At 38.7% G+C, this 26020-nt stretch overlaps 1 protein-coding gene across 1 annotated transcript in view; it reads right to left on the minus strand.

Annotated features, from left to right (window-relative positions):
- The window catches only part of Aff2 (ALF transcription elongation factor 2), a 63430-nt gene extending 37828 nt beyond the window's left edge, over positions 1–25602 (minus strand). Inside the window, exons 1-5 of the mRNA XM_055599540.1 lie at positions 25466–25602; positions 22850–23009; positions 18460–19464; positions 15996–16117; positions 11713–11938 (exon numbers count right to left, since the gene is read on the minus strand). Of these exons, the coding sequence (XP_055455515.1) occupies positions 11713–11938; positions 15996–16117; positions 18460–19464; positions 22850–23009; positions 25466–25602 (1650 nt within the window). The remainder of the gene's footprint in view (positions 1–11712; positions 11939–15995; positions 16118–18459; positions 19465–22849; positions 23010–25465) is intronic.
- Between the last annotated feature and the right edge of the window lie 418 nt (positions 25603–26020).

Here is a 26020-nt window from a genome sequence, read left to right on the forward strand (position 1 = left end):
CAAAGCAGATGCTGAGACTTATGGCCAACCTTTGGGCAGAGTGCAGGGAATCTTATGAAAGAAGTGGGAAACAGTAAGATCTGGGGAGGACAGGAACTCCACAACGAGAGCAACAGAACCAAAAAATCTGGGCACAGGGGTCTTTTCTGAGATTGATAATCCAACCAAGGACCATTCATGGAGATAACCTATAAACCCTGCACAGATGTAGCCCATAGCAGTTCAGTGTCCAAATGGGTTCAATAGTAATGGGAACAGGGAGTGCCTCTGACATTAACTCAGTGGCCTGCTCTTTGATAACCTTCCCCTGAGGGGGGAGCAGCCTTACCAGGCCACAGAGGAAGACAATGCAGCCACTCCTGATGAGACCTAATAGACTAGGATCAGAAGGAAAGAAAGGAAGAACTCCCCTATCAGTGGACTTAAAGAGGGGCATTCATGGAGAAGAAGAAGGGAGGGAGGGATTGGAAGGGGGGAGGGAGGGAGCCACAGGGGGGGATAAAAAGTGAATAAAGTATAATCAATAAAAAATAAAATAAAAAGCTAACCCTAATAGGGGAGGTCCTACTCTCCTTCCTTCTGATCTTAGTCTATCAGTAGACGTGGAGAGGAACATGCATGAAGAAAAGGGAGGTAGGGTGGGATCGGAAGGGGAGGAGGGAGGGGCCTATGGGGGGATACAAAATGAATAAAGTGTAATTAATAATAATAATAATAATAATAAAAAGAAAAAAAATTGAAAAAAAAAGCTAACCCTGCCTCCTGAGTTTCATTTTCTGACCCATTGCTCTCCCTGCATTCCCAGAAGCCTGCTGGCACTAGGGACAACCAGGTAAAACACTGCCACCTAAGCATTTGCTTGGTAAGTCCACTGAAGGCGCACCCAACAGTTGTAAACTTCACATGGTCACCTGTGCTCCATTTTCTAGCCCAGAACTCTGACTGCATTCCCAGAGGCCTGCTGGCACCAAGAACTACTATCTGAGTAAAGGCTAGCATAAGAACATAATCAACAAGAGCCAGGGAAATATGGCACCACCCAGGTATACTACTACATGAAGATGTGGATGTCCTAACATAGCCAAAACAAGAAGATGACATTAAATACAAGCTTATAAAAATGATAGAAGCCTTCCAAGCGGAAATGAATAAATCCCTTAAAAGAAATGTAGGGAAATATAATCAAACAGGTAAAGTAAATGAATAAAACTGTTCAAGACCTGAAAATGGAAATAGAAAAACACAAACTGAGGGAACCTGGAGATGGAAAACCTAGGTAAGGGAACAAAAACTAGAGGCAAAAGCATCAACAGCAGAATTCAGGAGATGGAAGAAAGAACTTCAGGCAAAGAAGATACAATAGAAGAAACTGATACATCAGTCAAAGAAAACATTATATCTAAAAAGTTTGACACAAAACATCTAGAAAATTTGGGTACTATGAAAAGATCAAACCCATGAATAACAGGAATAAAAGAAGAAGATTTCCAGTTCAAAAGCCCAGAAATTATTTTCGACAAAATCACGCAAGAAAATGTCTTTAACCTAAAAAAGGGATGCCTATAAAGATACAAGAAGCTATAGAACACCTAATAGATTGGACCAAAAAAGAAAAATAAAAAACTCCACGGCATATTAATTAAAACATTAAATGTACAGAACAAAGAAAGAGTATTAAAAGATACAAGGGAAAAAGACCAAGTATCATAAAAAGACAGACCTATCAGAATTACATCAGAGACTTCAAAAGCCAGAAGGACCTTGGCACATAAATTGCAGTCACTAAGTGAACACAGATGCATCCCAGACTATTATACACAGCAAAACTTTTACTCAACAAAGATGGAGAAAACAAGGTATTCCATGACAAAACCAAAATTAAACAATATCTTTCCACAAATCCAGCACTACAGAATATATTAGAAGGAAAACTCTAACTCAAGGAGGTTAACTATACCAAGGAAAAGAATAACTTCACAGCAGCAAAACCAAAAGAAGTAAGGCACGATACACATATATACACACATGAACACTAGCACCACCAATATCAAAACATTAATAATCATTTGTCATTAATATCTATCAAAATCAGTGGACTCAATTCCTCAGAGGACGGGAACCACACAAGGAGAGCAACAGAACCAGAAAATTTGAACACAGGGAACTTCCCAGAGACTCATACTCCAACCAAGGACTATTCATGGAGATAACCTAGAACCCAGGCACAGATGTAGCACATGGCAGTTCAGTTTCTAAGTGGATTACATAGTAATGGAAAGAGGGACTGTCTCTGACATAATCTGATTGGTCTGCTCTTTGATCACCTCCTCCTGATAAGGGGAAGCGGCCTTACCAGGCCACAGAAGATGACAATGCAGCCACTCCTGATGTGATCTGATAGACTAAGATCAGAAGGAAGGAGAAGAGGACCTCCCCTATCAGTGGACTTGGGGAGGGGCATGCATGAGGAAAGGGGAGGGAGGGTGGGATCGGGAGGGGAGGAGGGAAGGGCTTATGGGGGAATACAAAATGAATAAAGTGTAATTAATAGTAAAAAAAAAGACACAGACTCTCAGATGGATGCAAAAACAAGATCCATATTTCTGCTGCATACAAGAAAGAACCTCAGCAAAAAATAGTCATTATGTCAGAATAAAGGGCTGGAAAGTTTATCAAGGAAAAGGACCTAAGAAGCAAGTGGGAGAGGCCATTCTAAAGTCTAATAAAATAGATATTCAACCAAAATTAATCTAAAGTGATGGGGAAGGATACTTCATACTCATCAAAGGAAAAACCCACCAAGATGATATCTCAATCCTGGACACCTATGCCCCAAATTCAAGGGCACCACATTCATAAAAGAAACATTACTGCAGCTTAAATCACATATTGAAACCCACAACTAATAGTGGGAGACTTCAACACTCCGCTGTCACCAATGAACAGGTCATCAAGACAGAACCTAAATGAAGAAATAATGAAACTAAATGATATTATGAAACAAATGGACCTAACAGCTATCTACAGAAAATTTCACCCAAACACAAAAGTAATATGCCTACTTCTCAGCACCTTATGGGACCTTCTTGAAAATTGACCATATATTTGTCAATAAAGAAATCCTCAGCGGATACAAGAAAATTGAAAAACCCCTTGTATCTTATCAGACCACCATGGATTAAACCTGAACTACAGCAACAGAAACAACAGAAAGCCTACAAACTCATGGAAAATGAACAACTCTCTACTCACTGATCACTGGGTCAGAGGAAAAAAAAAAATAAAAAAAATCAAAGACCTTGTAAAAATCAATGAAAATGAGGTCACAACATTTCCAAATCCGTGGGACACAATGAAAACAGCATTAAAAGGAAAGTTCATAGCACCAGTGCCCTCATTAATTAACTGAAGAGATCTCATGCTAGCTACTTAGCAGCACATGTGAAAGCTGTAGAACAATAAGAAGCAAACATATTCAAGAGGAATAGATGGAAGGAAATGATCAAACTGAGGGCTGAAATCAATAAATTAGAAAGAAATAGAATAATACAAAGAGTCAACAAAACCAAGAATTGGTTACTTGAAAAAATCAACAAGATAGACAAACCATTAGCTAAACTAACTAAAAGGCAGAAAGAGAAAACCCAAATTAACAACATCAGAAATGAAAAGAGGGACATAACAAAAGATTAGGGAGGAAATCCAAAGATTAATTAAGTCTTATTTCAAAAACCTGTACTCCACAAAATTGGAAATTCAAAATGAAATGGACAATTTTCTTGCTACCTCAAGATCCAGCTATACCACTCCTGGGCATATGCCCAAAAGATGCCCCACCATTCAATGAGGACATTTGCTCAAATATGTTCATAGTAGCTTTAATTGTTACAGCCAGAATATGGAAACACCCTAAATGTCCCACAACGGAGGAATGGATACAGAAAGTGTGGCACATTTACACGATGGAATACTACTCAGCCATGAAAAACTAGAAGATCATGAAATTACGAGCAAATGGATGGGACTAGAAGAGATATTCCTGAGTACAGAAACAGAAAGACAGTCATGGTACACACTCATTAATAAGCAAATATAAGCTGTATAATATAGGACAGCCAACTGCAGACCTAAAGAAGCTAGACAATAAGGAGGACCCTAGGGAAGATGGTTAAATCTTATTCAGAATGTCAAAAAAGATAGACACCAGAAGCGGTGGAAGAGAGGAAACATGATGGAAGTCTACTATGGAGGGTCCACTGAAAGGATTCACCCAACAGGTGATAAAAGAAGATGCTGAGACTCAGGGTCAAACTTTGGGCAGAGCAGAGGGACTCTTATGGAGTAAGAGAGGGGTGGGATTAAAGGTATATTGAGGGACGGGAGCCCCACAAGGAAACCAGCAAAACTGAAAGATCTGAGCCCAGGGGGTCCTGCAGAGACTGATGCACCAACAGAGGACCGTGCTTGGAGAGGATCTTGACACCTTGCTCAGATGTGGCCAATTGGCAGCTCAGTTTACACATGGATCTGTGAGTGAGGCGATCAGGGGCTGCCTCTATCATGAACTCAGTTGACTGTTCTCTGTTCACTAGTCCCTGTTGATGCAGCCCTGAGAGACCACGGAGGAAGAGGATCCAGGAAGTCCTGATGAGACTTAACAACTATGCGCAGATCGCAATATTGAAGAAATACTGAATTAGGGGAAGGGGATGAGGGGAATACAGAGCAGGGACTCGGGGAGTTTAGGGAATGGTCTTCAATTGGGATATATAATGAATAAATTGTGAAGAAAAACAATAAAAATTTTTAAAAAGAAACCATCTTTAACAAATGGTGCTGGTCTAATTGGTTGTCTGCATGTAGAAGAATGCAAATAGATCCATATTTATCACTATGAACAAAACTCCAATCCAAGTGGATCTAAAACTTCAGCATAAAACCAGATACACCACATCTAATAGAAGAGAAATTGGGGAATAGCCTTGAATGCATTAGTACAGGAGACAACTCACTGAACAAAACACCAATAGTCAGGCACTCAGATCAAAAATTAATAATTGGGAACTCATGAAACTGAAAAAAATCTTCTGTAAGGCAAAGGATGACATCAAAAGGACAAAACAGCAGCTCACAAAATGCAAAAGATTTTCATCAACTCCACGCCTGACAGAAGGTTGATATCCAATATATATATAAAGAACTCAAGAATCTAGACATCAGCAAACCAAATAATCCAATTAAAAATGGGGTACAGATATAAACAGAGAATTCTCAACAGAGAAATCTCAAATAGCCAAGAAACACTTAAAGACATGCTCAGCATCCTTAGTCATCAGGAAAATAAATATCAAAACAACTCTGAGATTTCATCATATACCCATCAGAATGGCTAAGACCAAACACTCAAGTGACAACACATGCTGGAGAGGATGTGGAGAAAGGGTATGACTCCTTCATTCCTGGTGGGAATGTAATCTTCTACAACTACTTTGGAAATCAATTTGGTATTTTCTCAGAAGATTGTGAACTTATATACCTCAAGATACAGCTATACCCTTCTTGTCTAGCTCCCTCATACAACAAGGACACTTGCTCAAATAAGTTCACAGCAGCTTTATTTGTAAAAGGCAGAAACTGGAAACAAACTAGATGTCCCTTAACTGGAGAATGGATAAAGAAACTACTACATTTACACAATGGTGTATTACTCAGTCATTAAAAACAATGACATTATGAAACTTGCAGGCAAATGAATGGAACTAGAAAATATCATCCTGAGTTAGGTAACCAGACATAGAAAGAGAAACAGGGTATGTACTTACTTATAAGTGAATATTAATCATACAGGATAACCATGCTACAAACCACAAACCCAAAGAGGCTAAGTAACAAGGAGGGTCCAAGGCAGGATACTTGACTCTTACAGAGAAAGAGAAATAGATCAGACAATGGGGTCAGATGAAGGGAAAGACTGGGTGGAGGAGGGCGTGGGGACAGGAACAAGATGGATGATGTGATGGGCCTGACTGGACAGAAGAATAGAATACTGGGAGAGACAATTGGATTTGAGGGGCATCTCTGGGACAAGCTAGAATCCCAGGACAACGGAAATTCCCAGTATGAGAGCATCTCTAGCTAGGACTCTTTTTTTAATTTATTACAATTTACTTTGTATATCAGTTGTAACCCCTTCCCTTTTCTCCTCCCAGTCTCACCTTCCCTCCCTATTCTCCTTCCGTGCCCCTCCCCCAGTCCACTGATGGGGGAGGGAGTCCTCCTCCCCTTCTATCTTACCCTAGCCTATTTGATCTCATGAGGACTGGCTTCATTGTCTTCCTCTCTGACCTGGTAAGGCTGCTTCCCACTCAGGGGGAGGTGATCAAAAACTCAGCTACTGAGTTCATGTCAGAGACAGTCCCTGTTCCCATTACTAGAGAACCCATTTGGAGACTGAACTACCATGGGCTACATATATACAGGGTTTCTAGATTATCTCCATGCAAGGTCCTTGTTTGGAGTATTGGTCTCTGCAAAGACCTGTGGGCCCGGAACCCTCCTCCAATGCTGGTGGGAATGTAAACTTGTGCAACCACTTTGGAAATCTATCTGGCACTTTCTCAAAAAAAATTAAGAACAGTGAAACTTCAATAGTTATACTACTCCTGTACAACTACTTTGGAAATCAGTCTGGTGCTTTCTGAGAAAATTAGGAAGAGTGTACTTCAATATCCAGCTATACCATAATCTAGAATAGTTCATGCTGAGTGAAGTAACCCAGAAGCAGAAAGACACACACGGTATATACTCACTTATAAGTGGATATTAGACATACAATATAAGATAATCATGCTAAAATATGTACACCTAAAAAAGCTAAGTAAGAAGGAGGATCCTGGGTAAGATGATAAATCCTCATTCAGAAGAGCATATAGGATAGACATTGGAAGTAGGAGAAGACAGGGAACAGGACAGGAGCTTACCACAGAGGGCTTCTGAGACTCTAGCCAGAAAGGTATTTAAAGCAGATGCTGAGAATCATAGCCAAACTTTGGGCAGAGTGCAGGGAATCTTATGAAAGAAGTGGGTATAGAAAGACCTATATGGGACAGGAGCTCCACAAGGAGACCAACAGAACCAAAAAAATCTAGCTAAGACTTTTAGCAAAAGTATATGTTGAGCCTAAGTTGGCCGTGTCCTGTAACCATGAAGACTTCTAATGGATGGATTGGGATACCAACGTGGACAGAAAACCTTAGACACAAAATGTGTCCTATCAACAAGATATACAGGGGTAAACGATAGAGCAGACAGCCAATTCGATGTGCATGGGTGGCACTTGGAAGATAGAGGCAAGTGAATTTCTGTGACTTTGAGGCCAGCCTGGTCTACTAAGTGACTCCAGGACAGTCAAGCCTACATAGAGAAACACTCTCTCAAAAATTAAATAGAACAAAACAAAACAAAACAAATGGAACAGTATTTGAGGGAAGGGCCAAAGAATGATTTGCCCAGCTTGAGGCTCACCATGATAGGGAGCCCAACCCTGATGCTATTAATGACATTCTGCTTTCCTTGCATACAGGAGCCTAACATAACTGTCATTAGAAAAGTTTCAGCAAGCAACTAATAGAAACTCATGCAGAGATCCACAGCCAAATATTAAATGGAATTTCAGAAATCCTGTGTAAGAGGGGGAGGAAGGATTGAATGAGCCAGGCGCACCATGAATATCAGAAAATTACCTACAGCATCAACTCATTTGGGCCCACAGAGGCTCACAGAACAGCTGATGAGAGAACATGCATGGGACTGACCTAGGCTCTGTGCACATAGGTAACAGTTGTGCATCTGGGTCTTCATGTGGTACTCCTAAAGTGGGAGCATGGGCTGTCTCTGAATACATTGCCTGACTTTGGATCCCTTTACCCTAGCTGTGCTGCCTACTCTAGCCTCAGTAGAAGATGCAGGTAGTCTTATTGCAACTTGATATGCCAAGGCTGGCTGATATACATGGGAGACCTCCCTTTTTCTCAGGAGAAGTGAAGGAAGGTTATATGGGGGAGGTAAGAGGGAGGGAGTGGGAGGGAGGAGAATCTGCGATAGAAATATAAAGTAAATGAATAACTTAATCAATAAAAGAGATAAAAGCTAAGTATGATATCCCTTAAATCCATGAAAATCATTCTTTTCCACTTGATCCTTGACCTTCATGGCTATTAGGTCATTCTTACTATGTAGGCCACATTGATATAATTGTATAATATATATGAATGTATAATATATATATATGTATATATACATATATATTGTATATTTGTATGTATTATTTATATATACATATATAATGTATAATGTAGATAATGTGAATTATTGTGATGTATACAGCAAAATATTTTTTCTTATTTTAATTAAATTTTTATTTTTTATATTAATTACAGTTTATTCACTTTGGATCCCAGCTGTAGCCACCTCTCTCATTCCCTCCTAATCCCACCCTCTGTCCTTCATCTCCTCCCATGCCCAAGATCACCATAGATGTAAAATTCTTTTACATTTGTAAAAGAATTTTGTACCATCTCCATGTCTATACTGTTAGATTCAGAATGACCCAGATCAAACAGTAAAGTTAGATTAGGACAGGGTTAGCTGTTGCGGTGACCAAGATATGTGACATGAACCTTGAAGTACCACATATACCATACATAAGGCATTGATCTTAGTATAGAAACATCTAACTAGAAAGTATTAGATACACTCATGATTGTGAAAAGTAAACAAACATGAAATCTGTCTACAAATCTGTTCATTTTCAGAATTCCATGTTATACAACATGAAAGGATAATGCATTTCCAGGAGAAAATATACTGATATAACATTTACCCAGTAATTTTTATCTTTTTTTTTATCCGACTGTAGCTTCTTGAAGCATTATCTTTGTCATAATAGAATTCATAACATTCACTTATTTGTAACATAATACAAGGCATTGTTTTCAGAAGACCTAATTGCTAATGACAATATACTGGGCAGAACACAAGTTAATTTCCTTGATATATCACATGGTAATTGATGTTTAGAATAGATAGGTTAATTATCAGCACTATAGATTCTTTTCAGCTGAAGTGATGTGTAACTGCATTCTTTACTGTATGTGAACACACATACATATATACACATATATACATACAGAGAGAGAAATGCATGAGTTTGCAAATGTGGAAAATGTCAACTAATATAAATATTTACATTTGTAGTATTTACTTAGATAAGAATGTCACCCCACCTATTTTAGATATTTTAGCTAATGGAAGCCTATAAATCAAGGTTGTTAAGCCAAGAGCCCTCATTTACCTTTCAAGAGTTGCTATGTGGACATCAAAGTTCTGGTCTGCAAAAGTTGGTATGAGACATCTAAGAAGTTACTCACTTCCACTCTTTTTTAATATTTAAAGAGAAGTGGATATATGTAGGTGATATATCTTCATTTATCAATTTATGTATTATATAATGTATGTTTATATGTACATATGCATGTATCTATCTTTATTTAAAGGTGGATATATATGTGTGTGTGTGTGTGTGTGTGTGTGTGTGTGTGTGTATGTGTCATTAACATTCTTTAGTGAGGTTGTGGCTTATGGTTGCAATAGTTCATATTTTTATGCCTGAAAAATGAAGTGCCTTTGTGTAGGGATATTGATATTGTACCATTCCTAATCTATGATAATCAAGCTGTAGTGCAGAAAATTTAAAGGACTGTAGAATTGTTTATTGTGCCTTGTAGAAATAGATTATTATTTATTTTGCCTTGTAGAAATAGATTTACTATTTAATAGAAATAGTCAATCCTGTTTAGCCACTATTTTTCCAACAATTCACATTTGCAAATCTGAATATTAGAAAGCAACAGCTTGGCATTCCTATTCCTGATTAGTGACCTTGGGCAACCTTAATATCATGTATTTCTTTCATCCACTATAACAATGGTTCTCAGTCTATGAGTCATGACCCATTTGAGGTCAAATGACCTATTATAGGGGTCACTTAAGATCACCTATATGCCAGATATTTACATTATGATTCATAACAATAGCAAAATCACATAAAGTAGCAACAAATATAATTTTATGGTTGGGATCACTACAATATGAGAAACTGTATTAAAGTTAGGAAGCTTGAGAAACATTGTTTTAGAAGATCAGTGCCTAACACATGTAAGTTTGTGTTCAGTAATATGGAAGTATCCTTCCCACCCTCAAGGTATGAAGAGATGGAACCAAAGGACACCTAGGGCCTTTGGAATAACAGAGAGCTTGAATGTTTGCATAAAAAGACATGCTAAGAGAAACACTTAAAGAAATGCTCATCCTCATTAGCCATCAGGGAAATGCAAATAAAAACGACCCTGAGATATCACCTTACACCCATCAGAATGGCCAAAATGAAAAACTCAAGGGACAACACATGCTGGAGAGGTTGTGGAGAAAGGGGAACCCTCCTCCACTGCTGTGGGAATGTAAACTGGTACAACCACTCTGAAAATCTATCTGGCACTTTCTAAGACAATTAGGTATAGTGCTTCCTCAAGACCCAGCTATACCACTGCTAGGTATATACCCAAAGTTTGCTCAAGTACACAAAAGGGATATTTGCTCAACCATGTTTATAGCAGCTTTATTTGTAATAGCCAGAACCTGGAAACAACCCAGATGTCCATCAACAGAGGAATGGGTACAGAAATTGTGGTATTTTTACACAATGGAATACTACTCAGCAATCAAAAAGGAGGAAATCATGAAATTTGCAGGCAAATGGTGGGATCTAGAAAAGATCATCCTGAGTGAAATATCCCAGAAGGAGAAAGACAAACACAGTATATACTCACTTATATAGACCTATAAGATATGATAAACATAATGAAATCTATACACCTAAAAAACATAATCAAGGGAATGGACATGGGGTAAGATTATCAATCCTTGTTTTGAAAGACAGATGGGATGCACATTGAACATATGACAGGAGTCTACTGAGCACATATGAAAAACTCTAACTAGCAGTGTTTTCAAAGCAAAGACTCATGACCAAACTTTGGCAGAGTACAGGGAATCATAAGAAAGAAGGGGAGTTATTCTGATGAGGAAAGGATAGGAGCTCCACAAGGACCAAGCACAGGGTCTTTTCTGAGACTGACATGCAACCAAGGACCATGTATGAATGTAACCTAGAACCTCTGCTCAGATGTAGCCTGTGGTAGCTCAGTAACCAATTGGTTTCCCATAGTGAGGGGAACAAGGACTATTTCTAACAGGAACTCAATGACTGGCTCTTTGGCCTCCCCACCCCCCAAGGGAGGAGTAGTCCCGTTAGGCCACAGAGGAGAGCTTTGCAGCCAGTCCTGAAGATACCTGATAAAACAGGATCAGATGAATGGGGAGGAGGTCCCCCCTATCAGTGGACTTGGCAAGGGGCATGGTGGAGATGAGGGATGGAGGGAGGGACTGGGAGGGAATGAGGGATCAGGACATGGCTGGGATACAGAGTTAATAAAATGTAACTGATAAGAAAAAATAAAATTCAAAAAAAAAAAAAAGACATGCTAAGCTTTTCTGTGCCTATCTCTTCTTGTGACATATTCTTGGTAAAGTCATGCTAGTTGAGCTGCATTAACTTATTTTTACTTGACAGATTATTTCTTCTAAGACACTTACATTTACATTTATGGATATTCCTTTGAAAGTAGCACAGAATTTGCCTTCACTTCTCTTAGGTTTGATAGAAGTGATTTGTCCAGCTATGGAGATGTTTTTGTCAGAACTGAAGAGCCCATTGTTGCCACTGACATTTCTGCGACGTGGCAGGTCCTCTGCCAGTGGGGAAAGTGTAGGAGGGAACAGCTTTTCTTCTTTTCTCTTGTTTGTTCTCCTGGATGAATTTCTATGGAAACAAAAAGTGTACGGTGTCATAATGTCTCATCTTGTTTCATTTTCATCACTCTCCTGCTGTCTTCAGCTAAAGTGATGTGTAATGAAATATATATATATATATATATATATATATATAATCTGTACATACATATGAAGATATATACATATATATGTATATATGTATAAATATATAAGACTCAATTTGTCTTAGAAGCAGAACCAATGTGTATTTCTAAAAAGAGTGACCAATGTATATATCTAAAAAGAGTGCTACAGTGTAATATCTGAAACCTATCAAGATAATTATCCATTAGGAAATACAATTTAGATTTCAACCCCTTCAATTTTCAGGATACTCTACTAAGACTTAACCAAACAATCTAGCAATAAGTGGTATAATACATTTCATATTTTAAATGAAATAGTATGCCTATACACTAAGAAATAAGTTACACACTAAAGACAATTGTAAAACATTGTGAATTGTCTGTAAAAATGCCGTGTGCTAATGAAAATTTATAAACATCCACTCACTTTAAATTGTTACATTGAAGTGCTGGTGTAATACACTTCACAAAACCTTACTTAAACTATCTTTGGTGATATTGACAAGAGACATCTCCAATACTGAAAGTACCCCTGTGCTTTTAAAGTAATTTATATGCCCATTAAATGGGCACCATCAAACAGACTGAGACTTAAAATAAAACAGAATGACTAAGATCATATGCTAACTGCTTTCCATGGTAATTGGGTCATGGATTTTCATTTTAGTTACATTTGTGAATGAATCAATGAAGATTACTTGAATTTTAATCTTTTCTTAGACAACTAATATCGCACTGTTCAGCCATTTACTTTTCATGATTATTGACTGCAACTTTCAATAGCAAATTAAGTCAACAAGAATTTATATTTTCCTGTTGGTCAGTTTCAGTCAGTGTCTAGATATATAGATTTGCTATTTCTCAGAGCAACAAATCAAAGATGAACAAGCATTCAGGTGGTCTGTGCTTGAAAGGAGATTGCACTGAAAGAGAAATCAGTGCAATCTCCTTGTTCCCCTTTACTGTGTTCTATATAATGGACAATTATAACAATACATTCTCTCTGCCTCATCTTTTGTCCTATAAATGAGACTCTATTTCCATGTAGTGAACCTTTTAAAAAGTGAAATTGTTTCTGTCATTGTCTTTTTTTAATTAATTAATTAATTTTTATTATTAGTTACATTTTATTAACTCTGTATCCCAGCTGTACCTGCTCCCTTATTCCCTCCAAAGCCTACCCTCCCTCCCTCATCTCCTCCCTACCCCTTTCCAAGTCCACTGATGGTGGAGGACCTTCTCCCCTTTCATCTGACCCTGTTTTATGAGGTATATTCAGGACTGGCTGCAATGTCCTCCATGACTAATATTTCTTAATTATTTTAAAAATCTTTTTTTAAATATTAGCTGTTTTACTATAGTTGTGATGCCAGATAAAATAATAGTGAACATATGGATCAAGATTTTTTTAAATTTCTTTTATATATACTAGTGTTTTTTTATTCACATGCATGTGTTTGATGTTACCTGAGGAAGTCAGAAGAGGGTGTTTTATTCCCTGTAACTAGAATTAATACAGGAGCTTGTGTGTCACTATGTGGATGCTGGGAACCAAACTCAGAACCTCTCTAAGAGCAACAAGTGCTTTTGACCACTTAGTACCCTTTTTAGCCACGGATCTACATTCTTACCCATGAAGAAGTTCCAACAACAACAGAACACATAAAGTATAATAATTACAATGGTACCTGACCTTTGAGGATATGTATACACACACAAGTAAACCATTATTGGTTCCTCTACAGGAGGTAATTAATTATTTGTAACCATCCCTCCCTCCACTTTACTGGCTAAGAAGGTACTGGGGTGTGCACTGTGAAGAACTATTTATGAGAGATACTTGATCTTAAATTGTATGTCAGTACTCTCCCATTGTCTACTGAACTGGAAAAATGGGAAAACAGTCCTTCTATGCAATAGGCACCAGGGTATTAGTCCCTTTTCATCTTCCTAGCAGCAAGCTAGGGATTTTGGATGTTTAATAATTTCATTGACAAAAAAACATCCAGGCGACTTTTTCTAAGGAAGATCACTGTGATTGTTTTTAACTACAAGATTTTCTTTTCATATTTCTGTCCTTTAAATGGATAGAAAATGACATTATTATGGCTTTGTTAAGTTCTGAATGTGGTGAGGAACTCAAAAGAGCTTTCTTTTGGTTGATGAGGTAACTCCAGTTGTCACAATCAGATATAGAATATTTTCTGGGTTTAGCATATTTATTTAGAAAAGAGAACATTTTCTCTTAAAAGTTGCTTAGGATTTAGAGCAAAGGGTCAAAGAATAAGAGAAGAGATAATGATTGCAAGGGGATTTCTAAAAGAAGACCCTTATGACACCAATCTACTTCATTTTTCCTCTATTCCAAGAATCTCATGCTGTTGACAATCAAAAGGGTATGTTGAATTCCCTATTTAAATGATAAATACTCCCCAGGAAATAGTAATTTCCCATTTACTGTAAGAACAGAGTGCATACAAAGCCTGTGCACTAAACATATCATTTTCTTAATTGAGAGTTACTTTATTTTATGGAAGAGTCACTATCAAGAGTACAGTAACAACTCCTTGGGTTTCCTAGTAAGATTGCTTAGTAAGGCATTGATGGTGTGACAATTTTTCACTATTCTTTTGGCTTCTAACATTTATCTGTAGCTTATCTGAACTGTGTCCAGCCTGGGAATGGAAGAGGTCTTGCATTACCACTACGCCACTATGTTTGAGCATCAAAGTCCACACTTCTTCATTTACCTGGTTTATCCTTAGCAAAAGGGGTTCAAGTTGCTTCACTGGGTTTATTTTTCTGAAAACTATTTTAATGGACATTGTAGAAACAGACTTTACCAAAGAATACATATACAAGTCACAAATAGTAACTGATTTTCAGAGTGAGGGATAGGTATCTTAGGGATCAAATGTTATTATGTAGAATGGGTCTTAATGATAAGGAGTCTGTCTCTACCTTTTGTTTCAAAACAAGAAGTCAGACCTATTCAAAATGATAACTTCTTTCCAACATCTGATCTGTGGCAGATTGATGCTGTGTCACTGATGCTAAACAGTAATCTGTGAAATCAATTGTTAGCTATGATTGTCCAGATTGCCTCTCTGCTTTGGGCTGTTAATAGACTCCAAAACTGGGCTTTTATGGCAGTAATCTCCAATGTTGAATGAATTTATTGCAACAATTACAGAGACAGAATGTCTCGAGTAGCTGACATGATTGTTCGTTAAGTAATATTTATAAAACAGGAAAAAAAAATCAGTCATATTATTTGCTAGAAACAAAGGGCTAGGCTTTTCTAAAGAAAGATGATGTGCTTTGACTGGGGAAAGACAAGAATGCCTCCTTCTTGATCTTGGAAATGTGCCTCAGAAAAAGAAGGGAGAGGAGGGGCCAGCTGGTTAGAATCAGCATACCCATCTCTGCTACACTTTTCTCAGCACAGAACTGCCCTCATGGGGGCAGTCATTCTCCTGTCCTCTGTAGAGTCAGGATGCAAATAATGGTCTTCCAGCTTTGTATTAACACTAGGAAATGGCAATTAAAATAGCCAAGGTCAAGGGAAATTGTCTAGTTAACATCAGAACTGAACTTTGGCCAAAACCAGCTTGATCTGATTAAGGTGGTATGTCTTTATTGATATCTCCTCTTTTTGATTCACGTTCTTTGCTTGGTACAGAGTGTTCTCTGTGGTTAATTTTATGACTATTCTGAGTTGTAATAAATAAATGGTTCTTCAAAGCTCATAAAAACACCAAACATCCTAGTCCACATTTCGATTTTTATTCATATTTGTGTTAGACCACTAGTCAGAGATTGCTGTCAGGCCTGGATTAAGCCACTTTTGATTTTACCCTGAAATTCTAATAGGATAGGAGGCCCCCATTATTTTCAAACACATTTGTTTAAACAAAACACTCATACAAAGGCCAGAACACTGAAACAAGGATAACTTACTCTCTAATGTTAGGAGGCTTGTTGGGTGGGGCTGGTGAAATGCAAGGAGGAAGCAGGCAGACAGTAGTGTTGTTCTCCAGGCGTTGTTTCTTCTCAGGGATTTTCTCTGCAGCTTCTGCTGGCTTTTACAGGAAAAAAATATACAAACCTTCAAATACACCACACATCCAGACAAGCATGTTTCACAGACTAAAACCAAACAACAACAAAACAAACAAGAACAACAACAAAAATCCTGAACAAGTTTGTTTGCTTGTATTTTAACTTCTAGATTAGGTTGGGGAGTTAAATGTGTAGCTTTGACAGACAAAAAGCAATCAACGTTTCCTAGTCTAGTCTTACCAAGAAGTTGTCATATGAAAGGTTTAAACGTTAACATAAATCTCTGATTAAGAATTGTGTGGCACAGGAACCTCATAATGAAAGTGAAGAGAATCTATAATTTTTAGCACACTTCTTTCAACACCAGTGCGTTTACAAAGTGCTAGTTAGGAAATGAACAATGTAACATCAATATGGCACAAATTCTGTTTAAATAGCACGAGGCTTATGGGTAACCTATACAGGCTGTCTATAAAATCAACAACATGCAAGAGAAAAAAACGTGTATGTGTAAAGCATGCCTTTCGTTCTTAAATGTACTCATTGCAGAGGCACATTTTCGCTCTGTACCGTTGTCATCAATAAGAGAGAAAAATCAGGACAGGTCAAGGCTCCTACACTTCCTACACACTGTTCTGGAATCCTTTCATTAGGTAGATTAGTGCATGACTCACCAAAGAACACTGGGAATTCTCTTCAGGACTCACTTTTGCCCTAGAATTGATCTGCCTCTCAGCAGTCCCCTTTAGTCAGTCCCCCCAGCTTCCCAATTATGTAGCATTCCCGTGACTCTTATTGTTCTGTTTCCCTAGTACTTCCAAATTCCCTTTTAGTATTGCCTGTCTCTATTATTCCCAACCATTAGGGTTTTTTAGGACCTTAGTGTTTCATAAATTTTTAGCACTAGACAGTCATCAGTCATGCCTCTATCTCCCAGATCTTCCCTGTCTCTGAGTGTCCTCCTGTCTCCAAGCACTTCCCACCTCCTTGCAATCCCTGAGAACTTCTGTGTCTCCTAGCACTCTTCTGTCTGAGTACTACACTGTCTCTTAGCACTCTTTAATGCTCTACAGCTCCTGATTCTCCTGTACACCTCTCTCTCCTTATATTTATCTATCTGGTGCTATTCTCAGTGTCCCAACATTCCAGTGTATCATTTCTTGGTGGTATGAAACTTGTCAATGTTCTACCACATCCCACACTCTTGATAATACTTCCTGGTACCTCTCAGTCTTACAGCACTACCTAATTTACAAAGGCTTCCTTATCTGAGTCTTCCCCAGTTTTCTAGTATTGCCTATGTCCTAGTGTTCTATAGTCTTCTAGTGTTCTAGTTTTCTCAAACTCCCCAGCCTCATAATGCTCATTTGTCTTCCAGAACTTTACAGTCTCCAACTATTCCCTGGCCTCCTAGTACTTGCCTGTCTCTTAGTTCTCCCCAGTGTCCCAAAGATTCCAAGTTTTTCGATTCCTCAGCTCCCAGCTATTCCTTTTCTCCTGCATTCACTTATTTTATAGCATTTCCCTGGATGGTCACTCAATCTTCTAAGACTCCCTGTTTCAGAGTACCCGTGATTCCACGGATGCTTTTTTTCTGGCTTTCTCCTGGATCCTTATGCTTCTCTTTCTCATATCACACCCTTGTCTTCTGATATTTCATTATGTTTTATTCACTTCCAGTCTCTTCCATTCTTAATCCCTTAATTACAGAGGAATGAAGACTTTTTAGGACATCTCATTTAATAAGTCACTATTGTCTAAGGTGTACTGTTCTTCACTAACATGAGCAATGACCATATTCAAGACATCCCCCTCCTGGAAAGAAATAGGCATTAATAGTTGTATCTCTAGCTATTATGGTGTTTGAGGAATATTATTAGCAAAACAGCACTGTGAGAAGACATGATTTCAGCGAAATGCTATGAAATAACTGAATGCATTAGGATAGGAAATAGCTGGGAGCTGAAGAAATCGAAAAACTGGGAATCTTTGGGACACTTGACTATTGTGGGCAGTTAAGCACCTGCTAATGCTGAAGTGATAAGTGTGAGCAATGATACAGAAGCCACTGACAGTAGGAACAATTTAAGAAGTTGGCTGCAGGGAGAGGTCTTGTTTGCATTATTATTTCCTACATATCACAATTTCTCTTATTCCATAAGAGCTATCCTTGACAGTGGCTAACACTACACCTCATAATTCCTAGTATTTTGGTCATATGCCAAATATTTCACTTCTCTTAGAAAATGCCTTTTCCTTTACCAAAGCTTACAATCCCCTGTCATTGGTCTTCCTGACAAAGACTACGGATGAAGTTAAGCTCTGCTCACAACCACCTGCCAGACTCTACTGGACAACTCACCTTGTGCTTACGCTTGCCCTTAGGAGCTGATTTTTCAACAGCTGTGGCAGCAGTTTGACGCTTGGGTTTAGAGACAGTTTCTTTGTGGTCTGTCTTGGCAGGTGCTGCTGGGACTGAGTTTTGGCCAGGTATTCTAAAAAGTAAGTCAAAGTCAATTTTCACCCAGAGGTTTTTGGGATTCTCTTGATCTTGTAGAGGGGACAAAAGTTCAGTTTGCATGGCAGAAGGTGATGAAAAAGCTGTCTCAACATTGCTGGTGGATAAGTTGTTGTTGTTGCTGCTGGTCAAGGTACTAAGGGTCAGGCTGGCATTACATGTATCCTTGGGTTTAGAAGTATTACCTCCAGAAGGAATGCAAGGAGGCGGAACTTTGATCTGCAGGGTCTCTTCCTGGTCTGTGTTAGAATCAGATGTAGATGAATCTGTTTCAATGAATTCCCGGGACTTTGGCACAATCTTCCCAGTCCCTCTGTACTTCTTTTTCTCAGTGGTCAAAAGGGCATGAGGCCTTGGTTCTTTCCTAGGAACTGATTTGTGGGTATTTGCTTTGTTGCGGCTTCGTGGTGGGTCAGGAACCTCCACACTTTCTTTCTCTTTGGGAGTGGTGCTGGTAATATTTGGTTTGGGCCAGGTAAACTCCTCAAAGCTGGTGTTTTTCTCAACTTTTTTAAACTGTTTCTTCCCAATTGTCCTTTGAGAAACTGTGTCAACTGATGTTGACAATTTATGCTTCAAAGCCTTTGTTTCTGGGATTTTCTGAGTGGGCCTTGGTCGAGCTTTCTCCCTAATGAGGCTTAGGAGAGGCCTTTCTTTGGGTTCAGGCACAGCCTGGCTTGGGTTTGGTTTCATTTTCACCTGGACTTCTACTGGTTGTATTATTGGAGGAGGCAGAGAATTGGTCTCCATGGGTGTCTCATTCTGTCCACAAATAAATGACTTGTTCTGGGATGTAACTTTGTTCAGCCATTTGTCTAGCTGCCATTTGTTGGTGGAGGGTGGCTCAGGCTGTAGATTGAGAAACAGTAACAAGGATGAATTTCACATGTGTGGACACTCTAGAGGGACTTTCTGTATAGTGACAATTTGCTAATAAAATTTAAGTTGATGTGGGTTGGGAATTAATTAGTAGAATACTTCTTCAGCACACATGAAGCTCTGGGTTCCATTCTCAGAACCACATAAACCAGGATCAAATGTTCAAGGATATTTTTAGTTTCATATGAAGATTGAGTTTGAGGATATTTTGGGCTACATAGACCTTGTAAACAAACAAACAAACAAATAAAAACAGACTACGTTGGATGTTAAGTGCCAATACACATCCCCCCACATACACTCATCAAGAAATATACTTTCAGTGACTACTAAAGAGTGAGATTTCCCCCCCTGTATCTGGTTAGATAAAAACCATATAGCTACAAATAAAACAGTATGTTTCTTAACACCAGTTTCTACTGTTCCCATTAAAATATTTTCTACTCTAGCTAGCAAGTAAAGGATTCTTCACAAGGGGATGCTTCCATCTGTAATGAGAGGCTTCTGAAAGAGAACTCTGTTCCCAGAGTCTTTTGCTAAGAATCATTGATCAGCCTATCACCGGGAAACAGAGATAATGGTGTCAAATCCTGAAAATGATTCTAAGTGCATCTCATGTGTGTTCAGAAGGAAAAGCTTTCCATCTTCAGAAATCCTAGAGTTTACTACATGAAGCTATCATTCATGAAAAACACTACCATCTTTGTGTTTTTACTGAAGGATGAACAAAATTGATTCCCTCAAATCATTACACTTTCTTAAATATTTGAGCAATAATCAGTTCATGGGGATGTGTATATAGATTTTGGCATTCATCATTCACAATAAAAAATAGTATAATCAATTCACATTCTTGATATTGAACTTTGATTTCTACCAATTGAAATAGAAAGCCATAATTTTTATTAGAAGAGTTCTTCTTCTGAAAGATGCCAAGTATGTGGCACCAGTATATAGAGGATGGTAAAATTATTTAAGAAGAAATATGTAGGTATGATTCCTGTTTTTAGACAACAATTGCACGTAAGTATTAAGGAAACAATATAAGCTGCCACTCTTAACAGTGTAGTCCCAGGGTTAGCAGCTAGGTCTGGCAGCCCACTGACCTCCGTTTCAGTCCTGGCTTTACTGTTGTCTATCTGCGAGATCTTGAGGTAGTTTTGGTTTAAATTATTATAAACATACACTGTCACCTGTAAAATTTACTATAGTGTATGATAGTAAAGTATTGGGTTATTAGTAAGAGGAAATATGAAAATGTAAGTCAAGTGTCCAGGACAGGATTTCCTTTTGTTTTGTGTGTTTGTTTTGCTTTTTTATTTTTTAATACATTTTTTTATTTATTATAATTTTTTCACTTTGTATCCCAGCTGTAGCCCCACATTCATCCCAAACAAAGTCTGCCCTTCCTCTCTCCTTCTCTCATCTCATCCCATGAAGGTTTCCTAGTCCACTGATAGGAGAGGTCCTCCTCCACTTCCATCTGATCCTAGCCTATCAGGTCTCATCAGGACTTCCTTTCATAGTCTTTCTCTGTAGCCTGGAAAGGCTGCTCTCCCATTAGGGGGAGGTGATCAAAGAGCCAACCATTGAGTTCATGTCAGAGACAGCCCCTCTTCACCTGAATAGGCAGCCCATTAGGAGACTGAATTGCCACAGGTTACCTCTGTTCAGGGGTTCTAGGTTATCTCCATGAATGTTCCTTGGTTGGAGTATCAGTCTCAGACAAGACCACTAGGCAAAGATTTTTTGGTTCTGTTTTTCTCCTTGTAGAGATCCTGACCCTTCCAGGTATTTCTATCTCCCCCTTCTTTCCTAAGGTTCCCTGCACTGTGCCCAAAGATTGGCTATGAGTATCAGCATCTGTTTTAATACTCTGCTGGGCAGTCTTTCAGAGGCTCACTGTGGTAGGCTCCTGTCTTGTTCCTTATTTTCACCTTCTTCTGATGTATATCCCATTTGCCAATTTCTGAATGAAGACTGAGCATCTTTTTCAGGGTCCTTCTTCTTGCTTAGCTTCTTTGGGTATACAGATTTTAGTATGATTATCTTATATTTTATGTCTAATATTCACTTATAAGTGAGTGTATTCCATGTGTGTCTTTCTGCTTCTGGAATACCTCACTCAGGATGATCTTTTCTAGTTCCCACCATTACCCTGCAAAATTCATGATTTAAAGAAATGCCCAACATCCTTAGCCATGAAGGAAATGCAAATCAAAACGACCCCGAGATTTCACATTACAGACATCAGAATAGCTAAGATCAAAAATCTCAAGTGACAACACATGCTGGAGAGGATGTGGAGAAAGGGGAACCCTCCTCTATTGCTGTTGGAAATGCAAACTTGTACAACCACTTTGGAAATCAGTCTGGCACTTTCTCAGACAATTAGGAGTAGTGATACCTCAAAATACAGCTATACCACTCCTAGTGATATATCCAAAAGAGGCTCAAGTATACAACAAGGTCATTTGTTCAACCATGTTCATAGCAGCCTTATTCATAATAGCCAAAATCTGGAAACAACCCAGATATCTCTCAATTGATGAATGGATACAGAAATTGTGGTACATTTTCACAATGAAATATTACTCAGCAATTAAAAACAAGAATTTCCTATTTTAACAACAATAAAATGACTATTGTTTCTATTCTTCCTTTCTGGTTATTGAAAAAGAAATGTATAAATGTATAAAGATCCAGATTCTCTTGTTGCACCATGTGCAAACTTAAGGAACCTAGCCTCAACATATAGAGAATGGAAAGGGAAAAACTTATCCTCCTATTTCAGAGTTACTGTTTTGGTATTTTGTGGTGGTAGGTTAAACATTTTATAACTTAGCAATTATCTGGCTAGCGATGAAAATTGAAATAAGGAACATGTGACTTCCTGAGTGCTGTTTCATCTTATGGAAAAGCATATTTCTCAACTCTTTCTTGCTTGGTATGCATTTGTCACTTTAATAAATTTAAGTACAATTAAGGGATTGGCATCTTCAGCTCTAGAAGTGGGTCTTGATTTGCTTTGTTGGGTCACTTAAAAAATAAGTTGCAAGCTTTATCACTAATATATGAATTTTATGTGGAATGAGGCTTGAGGTTCAGAGAAGCGGTGACTTCGACAGAAAATCAGTGATGCACAAGCAATCTGTACAAATTAGAGTCATACAGAAGGAATCTATATATGTTAGGATGTATACAAATATGTTTTAGAGAAACAATCTTATCAAGTTTCTGGCTACTTTTCTGAAGTAGTTACTCTACTAAAGTACTTAGAATGGTGGTACATCTTACATGCTGGCTTATGCACCAGCACACTGATGGATGTTGAGGTCTTGACCACTTTACTCACCTCTGGAGTGGCCGCTCTAGGAGCCTCATTGGATTCACTGTCAGTGGTGCTGCTTTCAGTATCTGAGTCCGATTCTGAGCTACTCTCTGACTCACTGGAGCTGCCAGATCCCCCATTGGCTTGCAGGGCAGGTGGAGGTTGTAATGTGGCTGAGAGTGGGCTGAAAGAAACATGACATCATTTATTGCCTCATCTAGTTTCAGACTAGAAAGAAATAGCCCATTTAAATATAAAGAGTTCTGATTGGTGAACTGCAGACAGAGTAGTGTACATATTTTGTGTCTGTCAGACAGGGATCCTGTACACTGCCTGTACATTACCAACAGAATATAAAGGCTACAACAGCCCAGTGTTGAGGCCAGTGACAAAAGTCTGGTTAGAATCAAGCACCCTGGCCCAGTACAGTTCCTTTTATTCCAGAAAATCTTCTCCATCTTCATATTCCACTTAAAAACTTTCAGCAGAGTTTTCATACTTCATGAATACAAAATAGAAATTGAGACTTAGCTATTTTGTTGTTCCATTCATTTATTTCAGTTAATTATTTCATTTTCTGTTGCTATTTTGTAGACCTCTACCTTAAGTTCTAAGAGTACAGTCCAATAAATTCATATTTATAAGAACCGGTAACTTCAGTTTTCCTTTTAATGGAGAAAACTGAGGCCTACAGTCAAGGAGAGACTTCTCTTGACTTGTCACTTGACAACAGGATGCCCTATCTCCTTTAAGGATAAGAGCTGTGCTCAGTACATGTTATTCCAATGATTCAAGATGTGGTCCAAAATTTTTCTCCGTGGGGGCCAGGAGTAAGGAGATGACAAAATGTAGTTCTTTGCATTCTTCCCTATTGTTTTTGTAAATGCTTTGAAATGCTTATCAAGGAGGTAAGATCCTGAGGGAATATCTATCTCCAGTGATTGATTTTTAAATTAGAAAAGTTGATCAAAGTATTTGAAAAGTTACACCATTTGCTACTCTGCTGTTACTGGAAATCAACTCCTCTTTACCCATCATGTACTATTTGTGGATTGCACCAAATCAACTTCAGCTGTCCATAGCATTCTGGGGCACAACATTTTTTTCTGTCCTTTTGACCATTGTTTCTTGTGATTGACTTTTACTCTGCTTTCTCTTAGGAACTGTGTAAAAAATACAAAACAAAACAAATAAATAAACAAACAAAAAACGAACCAACCAAATAGCCCAACAAACAAACAAAACCTTTGAGGAGGGCTCTAATCTCAATGAATCTCTTCAACCCTCTCCTCCTTTAGAGCTCAATTGAAATCAAAGTTAAGGGGTAGGCTTGGGTTTAATGCATTTTCTCTTGAATACTAAGTCTGGTTCATCCTTCTGCTTGCTCCACCCTCACCTTATGCTTCTCAAACACCTCAGTAATTTTCTTGATTTTTCCACCCAACATTCTTCAAATCTGAGGCAAAAGTTCAAACAAAAGGTCATAACCTGACTTTGGGGGCCACCTAATTCTCTGGTCCCATCTTCAAACCTAAGATAGAGGCTTGTCAAAACTCCCTTGTATAGAACTCTAGCAGCACAGACCTTTATTCCTTACCTAATGCTGTATCAGTTCATGCCCCATCCCATACACTAAACCGAGCCTCTTCTCTAAAACTATAGCTCTCATTACTGGGCTGAAAATCCCCTTCCTTGCTGCTAAGGAAAAGAAATAAGATCTTTTCAAGGTAGTGAAGGTTTCTTATCTGTCACAATTCAGCATAGAGAAGCTTTTCGCACTACTTGTAACTTCAATCCCTAAAGTCTGCTCCTTTAATCTCCTATAGACATTTTCTTTCATAGAGCAAAGACTCATTTTAAATCACCAAGCAAATGCTACATGCAAGTACATTCTCTGCAAACACAAACATATTAGAAGAAAGCACAAGAAATTGGGACTATATCTCTTGTGAAGATGTGTGTATTTCTCTTACAGGGAAAGGGAAGAAATCTGAAACTCAGTGGTCTTATTTCTCTGCGTTTCTTTAGAGAACTCCCTTCAAGTGCCAGTAGTGACTCCATACTTATGCAACGTACTGTTTAAATTGAATTGTTTTTTTTATCTTTAGTAACTAAATAAAGATTAAGAGAATATATCTAAGTGAGACTAATTCAGAAATTAAGCAAATTTGGCCTCAGTTTCCATCAAGTAAAGTTTTATTATAACTTAACATATCTGTAATGCTGAGAATACTAGATGGTGGCTTGAGAGATACAACTGTAATTTGGATTCAGAATTATTATTTTCCAGTAAAAATGCTGGTTCCTAATACTCATTCATACATACATTCATTGTGGATTCTTGAGAGAAAATGCTCAGCTTGATATTGTCAACTGAAAACAGGCTCTGGATTTAGTTTGAGATATTTCTGGATACTGTTCCCATACACTGAAATTTTAAAATCAGTTTCTATAAAAAATGCAGAACAGGGGGACAAGATGGTGGTGCCAGGAGAACATTGCGTCTGAGGAGCAGGACAACATTTTCAATACAGCGACCAAGAGACTGAACTCTGGGCCCTAAAACAACAGCTATCATGTTTCCCTGGTGAGAAGAAACCCCCATGGTGTGGGAATCATTCGGGTCCACTCTCAGGTCACCCAGCCAGAACCCAGAAAAGATCCCAGGTCGCACAGGCACTAGGTCGCTGGACAAGGGCCACACTCCTGCGTGTCCCTATTATCACCTTCCCAAGTTGAACATTGGGCACAATAACACCAGAGACTGGGAGTCCCATGCGCGAGAAAAACCCACGGGGAAGGAAAGCAGCAGGACTCGCCACGGGTCACCCAGTCTTTACTTGGAAAAGGTCTCGCAGCCCAGCTAGTACGAGCCATCATCACTGAACTAGGCTCAAGCTGTGAGCACAGACAGTTGTTGTGTGCCTAGTTCTCCAGCACAGACAGAGCTGTGCACCCCAGGGCAACAGAGACTGGGAGTCCTTGTAGGGAGAGGGCCCCACAGGGAAGGAAGAAAACAGAAAACGGTGCTGACTTGGGCCACCCAGGTTTTGCCTGGGGAAGGTCTAGCAGACCGGCAGGTACAAGCCAACATCACTGAACTGGGCTCAAGCCACAAGTACAGACAGATGTTGCACGTCCAACTCTCCAGCACAGACAGAGCTCTGTGCCCCAGTGCAACAAAGACTTGGAGCC

Source organism: Psammomys obesus, unplaced genomic scaffold (genome assembly GCF_907164565.1).
Source record: "Psammomys obesus unplaced genomic scaffold, mPsaObe1.curated_primary_1811, whole genome shotgun sequence".
Classification (NCBI taxonomy): Eukaryota; Metazoa; Chordata; class Mammalia; order Rodentia; family Muridae; genus Psammomys; species Psammomys obesus.